This window comes from Aythya fuligula, chromosome 1 (genome assembly GCF_009819795.1).
Source record: "Aythya fuligula isolate bAytFul2 chromosome 1, bAytFul2.pri, whole genome shotgun sequence".
In the NCBI taxonomy this organism is placed as follows: domain Eukaryota; kingdom Metazoa; phylum Chordata; class Aves; order Anseriformes; family Anatidae; genus Aythya; species Aythya fuligula.
In genome coordinates, this window is record NC_045559.1 from 133,125,635 (window position 1) to 133,141,679 (window position 16,045).

A 16,045-nucleotide genomic window follows, 5' to 3' on the forward strand; every position below is an offset into this window, starting at 1 on the left:
GAACCCCGTCAGATTCTTTGTAAGTTGAAATATTCTAGCAAGTTACAGCATGGGCTTGGATGGGTCTTCAGAAAAACAGGGAACATCTCCCCAGCACCACCAAGGTGATTTAACACCAACTGAACCAGAGCAAGCCTGACCCACGTGCATTGGATGTGGTCTGGGTCCTGCACAACCTCCGTCCAACAGCCCCTCATCCAAATTGCTTTACAGGCCCCTACTTTGCAGGCTCCCACATGCTTTATGGAAGGTTGCAATCTGCTACATGCAGCAGCTTCTAACCTCTACTGCCAAAAATAAAGGACTTAAAATCGTGTCTTCCCCATCACTCAATCACAGCCACAGCAGGTGGAGGAAACTCTTTTGTGCCATACCACTGATGTTAATGGATTTACAACCTATTTTCAAAGGCAGGAAAGGCAGGAGCCCAAATCTAAGGGTTGTTACTGGAATAGCTTTTTTTTTTTTTTTTTTTTTTTTTTTTTTTTTTAATAGCAGAAATTAATAATAAAGGCAAGAAGAGATATAATGCAGTAAAGTCAATATGGGACGGAGAGGGGCAGTGCACTTTGGTCACTAAGAATATTGTATCAGTTAAAATGTGTATGACAGCAAAGCTATATTTAAATGCTGAAATGCAGAAATATGTTTGCACTGAACTTTAGGTACAACTTTTGTGGAATTATACTATTGCTGCAGGAATAATTGAACATATGCCAAAACTAATGTGCTACAGGTTTTAGAAATTGTGCAAAATCAAAGCACACCCATCACTAATGCTATGAGAAGCTGTTGATAATCTTTGTATAAACATTGTTCTGATTACATGAGGATCTATTACAGAATTTATGTTGAAATTCAAGCAAAACACAAAATTTTACACACAAAAAATATGCAAGATATCCAATTTTTCATGGCTTCTCTTATTTCTGAGGGATTCAATGACTGTGGTAATCAATAAGCTGAATTTTCTTCCTTTCTCTTCTTCTGCTTTCTATGGCTATTTTAATCATGGTTTGTTGACAATACTGGTGGCACCCAAAAGAAAAGAAAAAAAAAAAAAAAAGCAAAACATTGAACATTCTCATCATTTTCCCATGTTGCTAAAAGGTCCAGGTATGGCATGTTAAAAGGAGCATGGAGAACATGGCAAATGCCACACAAGCACATATACATACACATGCGCACACAGTAAAAGTAACAAAATTTGGCCTGTGGCAGTTGGCTTTATGCCTGTAAAAGAGTCTTCCTTCCTCCCTTCCTTCCTTCCTTCCTTCCTTCCTTCCTTCCTTCCTTCCTTCCTTCCTTCCTTCCTTCCTTCCTTCCTTCCTCCCTCCCTCCCTCCCTCCCTCCCTCCCTCCCTCCCTCCCTCCCTCCCTTTCCTTCCTCCCTCCCTCCCTCCCTCCCTCCCTCCCTCCCTCCCTCCCTCCCTCCCTTCCTTCCTTCCTTCCTTCCTTCCTTCCTTCCTTCCTTCCTTCCTTCCTTCTTTCTTTCTTTCCTTCTTTCCTTCTTTCCTTCTTTCCTTCTTTCCTTCTTTCCTTCTTTTCTGGATTTTGAAGTGTGATATTTTCTTCTTGATGCTGTCAGTGGTAGGAAGCTGGCTGTGGTGCCAATATATCTGTTTTGTTTTTGTAAGTGTTCTTTAGTACTGATATGAGTGACTGAGTAACAAAACCAGACAGGCAGATATAGTTTGGACACCCTCGCTAGCTCACTTTGTCAGTGACCTTCAACACACTTACATCCAGTATCTTATTTTCCTCAGCAAAATGCCCAATTATATTTAATTTCCTCAAACAGATGGTAGGTGTTTAAAATTGTAAATTGCACTAACTGAGTCAAGAAACATTCAGATCTCTTTTACAACTGAATACAAATGCAGAAATAAGTTCTAGTTTTTGCCTGTAGGAACTCAAGTATATATAGCAGTAGATTTCACCAGTATGCATACAATAATATTCTTTAAAGAAACCAAAAGAATAAAAGTTTGACCTGTTCTTTTTGGTAAGAACTATTCATTTATGTTTATGCAAAGAAGACTGGAATTTGATTTCTCATAACTCATTGCATGTACAATCCTTGTTATTCAATGTATAATTCTACAATTCCTATGATTCCCTTTAAATGCAAAATTCAACTTGTCTTTCTTAAAGCAAAATAGTAAAATCATATTACTTAACATAATTATTATATCAATATATGATTTTATATGTTTAACATTTATATGTTTTAACATGCAATGTAGTAATTATACCATATAAGTCCTCTTTAAAAAAATAATAATAAAATAATTGATTCTAATCTTATACTTTTTGTCACATAATGAAAATTTACAAGCTACTGTGGTTCTTTTCTAAATTTCCGGTAAAGCATGAAACCAACACTGGAAATACAAAGCTTAAATTCTGCAAGTGAATTTAGAAAGCAGAATGGAAAACTAAATTGAGACATGAATTATCATTAACATTGTGCAACAGAGAAAAGATTATTTCACTAGAGCAGTTATATAATCCACAAAACATTACAAATCAAAATCAGCTAACTGATATTATCAAGTTATGGAGATCACTTGGAGCAGATACTAGTGAGAGAAATGCTGTGATGTTGAAATATAAAAGCTTAAATCATGATTCTGGACATCTGTTTTGAAGTTAGCATAATGCAACTAATAATTATAAAACATGCATGAATTCAAACAATCCTTCTTCAGCTTTAACATTTGTAAACCGATAAAATCTTGGAACTCAGGTACAGAGGCATATAATAGTCAACCTGACCTTCTCTTGAGAGAGGTCTGCTGCTTATGAAGGGCTTGCATCAGGGATTTCACCAAGGTGAGCCTTGTACAGTCTGACTGTTATCCACTGCTGTTGTTTCACATAGGCATAAGAGATGCAGCCACTAGCAGTCTGAGGAATATCAAGAGATATTACAGAGCCCTGGGAGCAGCAGTAAAGGACTCAGGAATGCAGGTAGTTTTTCATCAGTCCTCCCAGTCAAAGGGAAGGGGTTTGAAAGTGCCAACCACTCTGGCAAATCAATGGATGGTTGCAGGACTGGTGCCACAGACAGGAGGGGTTCAGCTACATAGACTATAGGACTTGCTTTGAGAAATATAGTCTGCTGGCAGCTGATGCTCTTCCCCTTCTCTGGCAGGAGAAGAGGAAGAGCATATTTGGTCATATGCTTGCCAACCTGGTAAAGAAGATTTTAAACTAGAGCTGCTGGGGAAGGGGAACCTCAGTACATCCTGCTCCTCCAACTTTGATATCAGTGCCAGATAGATAGATGCTCAGAGCCTGGAGAATGGTCACAGGTTAGCAGAACACCTGAAGAGCAGCACAAAGGAATTCCAGCCACTACAACCAGCAAGTCAAATTCCTCAGGGGCCCACCTCAAATATCTCTATGCTAATGCATATTGAACGGGAAATAAACAAGAGGAGTTAGAGATATATGCATGCCTGCAGGGCTATAACCTCATTACAGAGACATGGTGGAATAGATTCCATGACAGGAGTGTTGGAATGGAAGGATATGGGCTCTTTAGGAAGGACAAGCAGGGGAAATGAGGAGGAGGCATCACCTTCCATGTCAATGAGCAGCTGGAGGGCATGGACCTCTGCCTGGGGATAGCTGAGAGCTGACAGAAATGTTAAGGGTCAGACTTAAAGGGAAGGCAGGGACAAGTAACATTTTAGTGTGAATCTGCTACGGGTCACATGACCAGGAAGAACAAGCAGATGAGGACTTCTATAAACAAACAGAAGCAGTCTCATATTCACAAGCCTTGGTCCTCATAGGGTACTTAAACCACACCAATATTTGTTGGAGGGACAGCACAGCAGGGCATAGACAGGATTTATGAAATGGGTTTAGACAGGATATATGAAATGGGTTTATGAAAGGCAGGTCCTGCTTGATGAACCTGATCTCTTTCTATGACAAAGTGACACGCTGGGTGGATGAGGGAAAGGCTGTGGACGTGGTCTACCTTGCCTTCAGCAAGGCTTTTGACACCGTCTCCCACAGCATTCTCCTCAAGAAACTGGCTGCTCTTGGCTTGGACTGGCGTACGCTTCGTTGGGTTAGAAACTGGCTGGATAGCCGGGCCCAAAGAGTCGTGGTGAATGGAGTCAAATCCAGTTGGGGGCTGGTCACTAGTGGTGTTCCCCAGGGCTTGGTGCTGGGGCTGGTCCTCTTTAATATCTTCATCGATGATCTGGACCAGGGCATTGAGTGCACCCTCAGTAAGTTCGCAGATGACACCAAGTTAGGTGCGTGTGTCGATCTGCTTGAGGGTAGGAAGGCTCTGCAGGAGGATCTGGATAGGCTGGACCGATGGGCTGAGGTCAACTGCATGAAGTTCAACAAGGCCAAGTGCCGGGTCCTCCACCTGGGGTGCAATAACCCCAAGCAGAGCTACAGGCTGGGAGAGGAATGGTTGGAGAGCTGCCAGGCAGAGAAGAACCTGGGAGTATTGGTGGATAGTCGGCTGAGTATGAGCCAGCAGTGTGCTCAGGTGGCCAAGAAGGCCAACAGCATCCTGGCTTGCATAAGAAGCAGTGTGCCCAGCAGGGCTAGGGAAGTGATTGTCCCCTTGTACTCAGCTCTGGTGAGGCCGCACCTCGAGTACTGTGTTCAGTTTTGGGCCCCTCACTACAAGAAGGACATCGAGGTGCTTGAGCGAGTCCAGAGAAGGGCAATGAAGCTGGTGAGGGGCCTGGAGAACAAGTCCTACAAGGAACGGCTGTGGGAGCTGAGCTTGTTCAGCCTGGAGAAAAGGAGGCTCAGGGGCGACCTTGTTGCTCTCTACAGGTACCTTAAAGGAGGCTGTAGCGAGGTGGGGGTTAGTCTGTTCTCCCACATGCCTGGTGACAGGACGAGGGGGAATGGGCTAAAGTTGAGCCAGGGGAGTTTTAGGTTAGATGTTAGGAAGAACTTCTTTACCGAAAGGGTTGTTAGACATTGGAATGGGCTGCCCAGGGAAGTGGTGGAGTCACCATCCCTGGAGTTCTTTAAAAGACGTTTAGATGTAGAGCTTAGTGATATGGTTTAGTGGAGGACTGTTAGTGTTAGGTCAGAGGTTGGACCCGATGATCTTGAGGTCTCTTCCAACCTAGAAATTCTGTGATTCTGTGATTTCCTGTAATGCGTTGATGATAACTCCCTTCTCCAAGTGACAGAGGAGCCAAAGAGTGCTAGGTGCTATGCTAAAGCTCATTCTCACCAAGAAGGAGGGACTGATGGGGAAATGTAAAGCTCAAGGTCAGCCTTGGCTGCAGTGACAATGCAATGGTGCAGTTTAGGATCCTGAGGGCAGCAAGGAGAAAGCATTGCCCATATCTTATATTATACCTGCTCATTTGCCAGTATAGTATGTTACATATACTTCTGGACAAACTCTGCAGTGAGATTTGTATATCCTACAGGGACTTACATGTTCTTGGACTGTTCTTGGACCTTTTTTTTTTTTTTTTTTCAGGCAAAGGTGGCAAAAATATCAGAACTGAAGTCAGTTTCATCACAGTGCATACTGGTATTTTCATAGAAGTCAGCGGGACTGCTCATATGCTAAAAACCTATGAGTTTTGTGAGTTTTGCCAGCTTAGAGGCAATACATAGAAAAGGAAAGTGTGTTTATTTAAATATTTCAATATATATAAGAACTGATTGTTGGATTCGCAGTTTTGTGATTCAGGAAAGTAGCATATAGATATCTTTTCTGAATTTCAAAATGACTTCACTGGTGAGAGGGGTGAGATGGGTGAAAGCAAATGCTGTGCAGTATTGTGCATACAGACGTTAGCATTTTTACATTCTCACCTCATCAGGTGCACCAGTTCAGGAGAGAAATGTAAGCTGTCTGAGGTCACTGCCACACTTTCATACTGACTGTGTTGCTCTTGATGCTTGTACAGAAAAAAAAAGTAAAAAAAAAAAAAAAAGTATTTCTGCCTGACTTAATTTAAATAACTATATGATTTTTTTGTTGTTGTTTGTTTTTTTAATGAATGTTTCATTAAACACTGTAGGCTCAGTCCAGTCCTCAGTCAAACAGAGCAGATTCAGTTACAGTGGAACTGAAAAAAAACTACCCTTATGTGTTGGAGGTCAGTGAAAGGATAAGCTGGCTGCACAAAGCCTTCTTTCTTCTGAGCGGTTGTAGACAGTTTTGTCAAAGCAATGTACTTTATTTAGAAGAATGTAAGTTCTATATGTGGTGTAACTGCATAACAAAGATACTTCTTTTTTTCTTGAACGTATGTAACTAACTTATTTCCATGATAGTTATTAATTTTCAAAAACAATAGTGATTTATATATTAAAATCTATCAAAAAAGTATTAACTTTTGTGATTTAATGTGATTTCATTGTTTTTAAAATTATTTTCACTATTTTTTATTCAAAACATTTTTAATTTTTGTAGATTAAAATAAATCTCTTACAGACTTTTGTTCAGATTTTTTAAAGTATTTATTTATGTAACGATGAATTATTCATAAAACCTGGACACACTGGGTATTGGTCAGCAGGTGGTGAGCAATTGCATTGTGTATCATGATCATCATCAATATTAATATTAATAGTATTCTTCCTTTTCTGTCCTATTAAAATATCTTTATCTATGGGTTGCCACAAGCTTTTATTTTCTGAAATCTTTGACTGAAAGAAATGGATGCTCTATTTATCCAAAGCTACATAAATGAGGGCTTTATCTTTTGAAATTTATAAAGAACGATGAATGGGAATTAGCTGCTAATATGAATACAGAATAGTATTATCAGAGTGCACTCAGGCCAAAACTTTATGTAACGGCATAGCTCCTGAATGATAAATATTGTTACTATTTATTGTAAGCTCTTTTTGGTCTTAGCCAGTTGTCAGGATCACATATCAACTGTACAGATAGTCTGAAAATTTTCCCTGCACTTGCATTTGCATAAATATAATATGTTCTTCGTTGAGCTTAATCTAATTCAACACAATGGTTTGGAATAAACTTGTAAGAAAAGAACTCCCTTATCAATCAATCAAAACTAGTAACTGCTATTAAACACTACTAAATAATTATGTATAAAACATTCCTACCTTTCTAATGTGGTTGCCTCCTTCTCTGAAACTTTCTGGAACAACGTGATCACTCTGTGTGACAATTAATATTAGTTATTAATTGTTATTAATTATTAATTAGTTAGTACATTGCCCTGTACTAACCTGTTGGAAGATATAACCTCCTATATCACCCATCTAGTTTATTGAGGGAAACCAACTGATGTAATCTTTTTGGATTTCAGTAAAGCTTTTGACAGTTTCCCATAGAATCCTACTGGACAAAATTTCCAGCATACAGCTGGACAAAACCAGCAGTATGTATGGGTGAATAATTGGCTGACAGGTAGGGCTCAAAGGGTTGTGGTAAATGGGTCCACATCAGGCTGGCAGCCAGTCACCAGTGGGATTCCCCAAGGCTCCATTTTATGTCCAGTTCTCTTCAGTGTTTTTATAAATGATTTGGATGTAGGACTAGAAGGTGTTTTGAGTAAATTTGTTGATGAGTTGTTAACTCTGTTGAGGGTGGAAAGACCTTGCAGAGAGATCTAGACATCTGGACATCTGGGCAATCACCAACTGCATGAAGTTTAACAAAAGCAAGTGCTGGGTCCTGCACCTGGGACAGGGCAACCTATATGTACAGACTGTGCAATGAGATGCTGGAGAGCAGCTCCGCAGCGAGACACCTGGATGTTGTGTTTGATAGCAAGCTGAATGTGAGCCAGCAGTGTGCCCTGTCAGCCAGGAGGGCCAACTGTATCCTGGGGTGCATTCAGCATGGAATTGCTAGTTGGTTGAGGGAAGTGATTGTCCTGCTCTAGTCTGAGCTGGTGCAGCCTCACCTTGAATACTGTTTGCAGTTCTGGGCACCACAGTACAGAAAGAATGTGAAACGTGGTTCAAGCTGGATATTAGGAAGAGGTTCTTCACTTTGAGGTTTGTCGCGCACTGGAATAGGCTCCCCAGGGGTGTAGTCACAGCACCAAGCCTCTCAGAGTTTAAGAATCATTTGGCCTGTACTCTTAGTCACATGGTCTGAATTTTCGGGTCAACCTGTGTGGTGCTAGGAGTTGAACTCAATTATCCTTATGTGACCCTTCCAACTTGGGAAGTGATTCTATGATTCTATAACCTCTTTTAAAGCATGTCAAAGCTAGTTAAGGTCTGATTTAATGTAGTTATTTTTACCCAGGGAAACAGCTTGTGGGGAACACATAATATAGGGCATAGAGCAGTCATTACTCCTGTCTTATTTGGGAGGAACAATAAGACAACAACAACACTGACCTGTAAAATATGATGAATTTCATCCCACTTGCAATCTTTGTATATGGAAAAATTACAGCACAGAAAAATGCAAGCAATCTTTCTTAAACTAATGCATGGGCAATCATGTAATTGAAAGCTATACACAATGCATAATACAGAGCTGAGGTTATATTAGAATTTCATATTTTTTATGCTATCTATTTTACAACCTGATAAATTTTAGTTATCTGTAGAAGTCTCTGCATGGATTTATTTATTTATTTTTTCTTCTAACACATTTGTTAGAAGACTGTGAAATAGCATCTTATTTTATTTTTTAATTCTCACTAATTCATGAAACACAGAACTCTTCAGAGATTTTTGCTGCAATTTTTCTGTCCATCCTGTTTTTAATATGACACAAAGTTGTCATTTAATCCTTTCCTTTTTTTTTTTCTTGAAAAACAATCAATCTCACAAAAACAAACAAACAAACAAACAAACAAACAAAAACAAAACAAAACAAAACAAAACAACCTTTTCCTGTCTATATAGCAGCAGATACATATTTGCTGAGGTCTGAAATTCTAATGATGTTTTTAGTGCAGCTGGAGCCATTAAGAAAATGCTGTGGAGGAAAACAAATCCAATCATGTTACTTGTTATTTAGGCAAATGTTTCTGCTGTACAGAGCTGACTGTTTCAATACAATTATTTGTTTTTTGTCACTGTTTTTGTTGTTAATGGTATCAAAATAATGGCCACTGTAATCTTGTATCTTCTATTCAGTGACAATGTAAGTGTTACAACAAAACCAAACAAATCAAATTCCAGAAAAATCAAGTGAAATTCTAAGCTTTCATTGATTTCCACACTAAAAATCATCTAGAATAGTAGGAATATAAGTCTTATTAACTAGGAGAGATGGGAAACATCTAATTTATGTCAAATGACTGCATTGGAATATTTGAATGAAGTTATTCATAGGAGTTGCATACAATGTATAAAGGATTAAATTCTGAAAGGAGAAATTAAAAAAAAAATACTTGAAGAAGTTCTAACATTTTTAAAATCTATACCAAATGAATAAATATCTATATTTATTTATTTATACATCTGTAAAATCTATACCAAATAAATAAATAAATAAATAAAATGCAGTTTATTCATGGAAATTCTTACCCCAAAATGTAATTCTTTTTCTTATAAACTTGTATCATGATATCCAACATAATTTTATGATAATGTTTACAATGCTTGAATCAGTTTCCTCACAAAAGAGGATAGTGCATTCTTAATGTACTAATCAGTGAGATCACAGCTTCTTCTATTTCTTGTCCCTTTTTTAATCCTCCCTTATGCTTTAAACGTAAAGTTTTCCAGAAGATGTGCATGTAACAGATGTTAAAATCACTTGCTATTAATTTATTTTTCTTTTAATATCATGAATAAACTGAGTCCCTTGACTGTTTACTACAATTTATCTGTCCCTGAGGACAAGATATGAGCATTTAGTAAAAACCCTGTACCCTGTACCCTGTATTCAAAAGACTTATAAAGTCTTTTGAGATCTTGCATATGTCTTGAAATATTTGGACTCCTGCAAGCAAGGATGATGGCTAGCATGCCTGCTTACCTGCCTGTCCTGTGATTTTTGAATTTGTCAGATTATCTCCAGCTAAGGCAAACCAATCTACTAAAAATCCAACATTTTCTATCCTTTGACAGGTAATTCTTGCAGGGAAGTCAGAATCTTTACTATCAGAGTAATAATCAATAATCTGAAAAACAGTAAGTTGAATGGGTTTTATTATTATTATTAATTTTTGGAAATGATAGAAGATTAATATGTCCTCAGTCCTACACTTGTACAACCTCATACAGAAGCGACACAACTCTGTGAAAGAAATATAACCTTTCTTAGAGATATACAAGTAATCTTCACCTAGCATACTGTTTCATACTTTTGCATAAACTAAAGCAGAAACTCCTATTTTAAAGATGCATTGTATTTTAAAATGGAGGCTAATTGCATGTGTAGAAGAGTTGCCTGCAATGTTTTCTGCAGGTTTGCAAATATTTACATCAAGAAAAAATGTGCTGACAATCAATTATAAAAACCCTACTGTTTTTTTTTCACTAAAATAAGTATATCAAAAAATAAAATCTTACTTCAATTATTGTGTCATTAACCAGATAAATTTTCTAAAGAAAAAGTTGTCCAGAACAGTAAAAGAAACTATTGTTAATATATATTTTCTGCTTTTCTGTTTCATTTCTGAAAATGAGAATTCCAAAATATGTTTGTCTTCTTTTAACTTTTGACCTCAGAAAATAAAAGGAAATTACCTAGTTATGCATGTGGACAATGAATGCAAACACTTACATTTTTTACATGTAAAATTGTCAGATTTTAATTTCATTTTAGCACCATTATGAGAAGAGAGTTCCAGAAAATAAACCCATGCTTTTTTTCTGGATGTCTATTAACCATGAAGAGCATTTTCATGTACATATATGTATATATTTTTGCACATATATACACCCAACCATAAACGCAAACACACATTGGCAGTATATAGTAAGTAAGAATTAAAGGACATTTCAATGTAGCCAGTGTGCATATATTTCTCCCCAAATAAATTCAGCAGGCTTTTTAAAATACAGATACATAAGGAGGTGATTGCTTTTCTTTAATATGTCTTCTAGTGTAGGTGATCCACAGACAGGTTCTAAGACAATAGTCTTTTTCTTCAATAATCTTTTCAATAGTCTGTTAATTATCTTTTTCTTCCACCTTTATTTGAAATGCCTACATGCCTCGTTTGATCTCTCTTCAACAGCCAAGTGAGAGCTTCTTGGTACATCTACAAAGGTATCTAGAGAGTCTTGGCCATAGTTGTAAACCAGGGATTTAACAATTGTATGCTAAGTGAGAATCAAGATAAAGCTAACCCACCAGTCTTGGGAGAAATGCAGAAAATATAATTCTGCTTTCCTATTGCTCCCTTGAGACAGTAATGAACTGTTGACTTGAGCTATTGTAAAACTATAATAACTCTCTTGGGATAGGAAACCAAGAGCTTTAGAGATCTATTGAAAGGTCTGCATAAATAAGAAATATCACATATCACAGAAAGAATGACTATTAAATCCTGTATTAACCGAGTCTGAGCTGGACCTTTCCAGAAGATTGAACATGTTCTGTGTGAAACTGGGAGGTCGTGTTATAATGTGTTGTGTGATTTATGAAAAACTGAGTGCTTTCCCAAAATTACATAATTACATGGGACAAAGGTCTACCGTGTGACAGATGGAACATATAAAATGAAAAAAAAAAAAAAAAAAAAAAGGCTTGGCTTCAGCTGAAACAGTAGTTGATCATTTTTTGCTGTCATTAGAATCTTCAGTATGGGTGGCTAAAATGCACTGGTAAACTGCAAATATACCATGCATAGGACCTGACTGCATTCCATATATATGATATATATTATCTTATTGGAAGTAGATTTAACATGAATAATAAATATGTCTAAGAAAACCTGCAACTTCAGAAAATCTACTTCTGAATGAGATTTTTAATCATATTCAAAGGAAATATGAGCCAGAGAGCTTGTGTAGCACTTGAGGAAGGATTCAACCTTTGGGCTATAAGTAACTTGGAAAAGGAAAAAGAAAAAAAGAATAAAGTAATGCAAAACTTGAATAGTGACTGAGATTTAGAACCTCTATCTGACATTTCTCAAATAGATAGATTAGAGAACAAATATATTTCACTGACAGTGATATTTCACCCTGTTAATTATATACTTAGTAGATATAATTGAACGTACTCATGTACTACATACAGAATAACTTGTGTGCAACTGAACTGTTTTTGTGTGTACAGGAGGTTTTGTGTGCACAAGAGTTTCATCTCCTGCTTCTCACATTCAACTGATTAGCGCTCTCTTTCCTAATCCTTTACTTCAATCAACAAAATAAAAATGTTTTTTACTGTAACTTCAATTGCTTTATTTCATTTTTCAGTTAGCATATATAACAGCAGTGGTTCCAGATTATTTCTATAGAAAAACTTTATGCTGGCTGTATCAAGAAGACACAAGCAAACCAGTGAACAAAACATAAACCAAACAAGACATACTAATATGTCTTAAGTACTTTAACAACCATTAAGCACATTCTTTCTTATTTACAATTACATATTGAGACTTACTTGGAACCTTTAATTTGGAGGGCTATAAGGGCTAGAAGAGTAAAAGCAAGTCATAAAATTATTAACTTAACTTAAAAATAAAGTCTACTTCCCACCACTCCAAGTAAGTTGATTAGACTGCTTGTAAGACTAAAGGACACTAAATTTTTTTTTCAACCTTATTAACTTTATGGCTAAAAGAAAAATAAATAATATCTGTGTTAACAAAACTTAATTCCTAAAAATTCTTTAAAACTTGATACTGGAATATCTGAAGATATTCAGCAATAAAATGTAAGTTTTTCTAAAATAAATAGAAAAAAGGCCTGAGTTTATCCTGAGTTCATTCAAATCAGCAAAACATACCCTTTGCCTTACACAGGAAAGGCACAGTGTCAAATGACCAACCATTATACAGAATTATATAACAACATTTAAATAATTTTATTAACATTTAATATTATAAATGCAGAGTTTAAATAGTTTATTTACTGTTTATAATAGTTTATTTAATTCTGTGATTCTGTGATTCTGTGTGATTTAATAGTTTTTAATAGTTTTGTCATGGTTTAACCTGGCCGGCAGCTAAACACCACGCAGCCGTTCGCTCACCCTACCCCTCCCTCTCTGGGACAGGGGAGAGAAATGGAAAGTGAAACCCGTGAGTTGAGATAAAGACAGTTTAATAAGACAGGAAAATAATAATAACAATAACAATAACAATAACAATAACAATAACAATAACAATAACAATAACAATAACAATAACAATAACAATACAATGGTGATAATAGTACTACTACTAATAATATGTACAAACAAGTGATGCACAATGCAATTGCTCACCACCCGCTGACCGATGCCCAGCCTAACCCGGTCAGTCCGGCCCCCTCCCCCCGGCTAGCCACCCCTATATATTGTTTAGCATGACGTCAGATGGTATGGAATACCCCTTTGGCTAGTTCGGGTCACCTGTCCTGGGTCTGTCCCCTCCCAGCTCTTACTGCACCCCCAGCCTGCCTGTTGGCAGGACAGAGCAAGAGGCTGAGATGTCCTTGGCTTGGTATAAGCACTGCTCTGCAACAATTAAAACATCGGGGTGTTATCAGCACTCTTCTCATCCTAAGCCAAAACACAGCATTCCACCAGCTACTAGGAAGAAAATTAATTCTGTTCTAACTGAAACCAGGACAAGTTCATTTATTTAAAATAGAGTTTAATAGCATTTATATATCTGTGACATATTCACACTTCATATGCAAACTCAAAGTCAAGTGACTTTTATATATTGTATATTTTGAATATTGTATATTTCAAGTATATTTCAGTCCATCTTGAAAACACAGTTCCCAATAAAGACAAATCAAAAAATATATGGTTAAATTGGTGACATAACATTATTTATTTAGTAGCCATATTTCATTTCTAAACTAATGTACAAATTGTGCTTGTTCATATTTCACTGTTCATATAACCTTTTACATTGCAGAAGGCTAATTGCTACAGGAGTGAGCACAACATAATGTGACAAAGGTAGTTTAGTGTCATTTTTTAAAGTCAGAAAACAGATATATTGCTCAAGGAGAGGTGTGGGGAAAACTATCATGCTTATTTCATCTTCCTCCCATAAATGCAGGCATGTGTGGACATGGGGGGGAGGGGGATATATGCTCGTATGCATGTATATGCCTCAAAAGTTTGTTGTAAAAGAACATTAAAACATTAAATAAAAAATAAAATTTATTCTTTACCAAATTTTTAAACGAATAAATGCAAGTTCTTTTCCATGGTAAGTAACTATTTTCAGTTATTTTTTTTTCATTTAATCTAAAGAGTATGGTACATGGTATAATACAAACTAGGGCTACTTTTTGACAAATTTTGTGTCAGGGATTGACTCAACTCTGCTCAACTCTGTGTTTTTCCTATGTTTTCAGTTTCCTTTTTTGCATATCTTTTTTGTTTATTTGGGAAGAAAAAATAAAATTTAAGGAGTTCTATATGGTTTGTCTTAGACCATTCAAGTTGTGTAAGACTCAATGCCAATTTTACTTGAATTGAATCCGTTTAAAATTCAGGTTGTGGCTAATTGTTAATGAATCTTCATGAGGATGAATAACATGAAGACATGTTATTGAAGACAGTGACTGAAGCCATTATTTCTTCAAAGTGACAGAAATCAATTGCATTTCTTATGTAGAAACCATACTTACTGTTTTTTTTTTTGTTTATATTATTCTTTTTTAATAGCACATTAATTTTTTTTTTTTTTTTAGCACTTTTAACTGAAGTAACTGCATTGTCACTGAATATAATACATTTTTTCAAATATTTTCAATTTGTTCTTCTTGACATTTTATGTTTATGTGCAGTTTGCATCCTTTTTGTTTTTCAACTTCAAATGTAACAGGTTTTGACATTTTTGTTACATTTTTTTTAACTAATGTTTTTCTAATTATTTTTATTTTTGAGAACCTGCTGTTTTTGAATTCTCTTTTTTCCCTTTATTCTCCTCCTCAATATGAACCCAGGAGCCAACACAAAGAAAAGCGCAGATGATATAACCAGTAATGATCGTGGTGAAGATGAAGGTATTTTTTTTTTTTCAAAACTCAACCCTGATGCATGAACATAAACTTTTTTTAAAAAAATTATTTTTATTTTAATAATATTAATTATTATTGTTATTATTGTTATTGTTATTTCAACATGATTTTTAGTCACTTATTTGCAGAAGCACACTTCAGTGTTCTTCTTTATTTTCTTCTTTAAAAATTGCTTTGTTTTTCATTTTAAAATCCAATTTAACATATGAATGTAACTCCCCTGTAAAATATGTGTAAAGGTTATTCCTAAATATGTGTGAAGTGAGTAATAAATATTATTTAAAAATATGTTCTGTCATTGTCCCCCTCCACCATTCTTTCTTAGGTGAGAAAATGGAATTTGAAAACAGGCATGTGCTCTTTTCTCTCATACATTTTGTAAATTCATGTGCTTGAAAAATCATGAAAAGACCTCACATGTATTCTTTCTTTCATTTCCATCATTTCTCCCGTGCACATACTGTATTGGATGCTGTTGCATCATGGTTTATCTTTGATATTTTTTATTTTATTTTATTTTATTTTATTTTATTTTATTTTATTTTATTTTATTTTATTTTATTTTATTTTATTTATTTTATTTTATTTTATTTTATTTTATTTTATTTTATTTTATTTTATTTTATTTTATTTTATTTTATTTTATTTTATTTTTTCCCTGCTTGTAATCAGCTAGCCTCTGAGATACATTCATTATGACTATGAGCAGATTCCCACTGAAATCAATTACAATCTTTTTCATTGACATCTTTCAGTCTTAGATTGGATTTCCTGAAAGGAAATGTTAAAGTTTACAGTGAAGTACCCCCCAAAAAAGTTTTACAAGGAAATACTTTTTTCTTGCTTTGGCACAGCAAAGGCAGGATACGCTAAAATAGAAAGAAGTCATGAAATCTTCCTCTATTCTCACCCTTCCTTTTCATTAAAGTTACTGTCATTTT

The 16,045-nt window shown here is 35.9% G+C and overlaps 1 protein-coding gene across 3 annotated transcripts in view; it reads left to right on the forward strand.

The window, feature by feature from the left end:
- Nucleotides 1-16,045, forward strand: part of NLGN4X (neuroligin 4 X-linked) — a 189,689-nt gene that overhangs the window by 114,897 nt on the left and 58,747 nt on the right. For 2 of the 3 annotated variants that reach the window (XM_032191110.1, XM_032191117.1), the window contains exon 4: nucleotides 15,030-15,089. The exons of the other annotated variant lie outside the window; for it this stretch is intronic. In XM_032191110.1, the coding sequence (XP_032047001.1) occupies nucleotides 15,030-15,089 (60 nt within the window). The remainder of the gene's footprint in view (nucleotides 1-15,029; nucleotides 15,090-16,045) is intronic. 3 annotated transcript variants of the gene reach the window in all.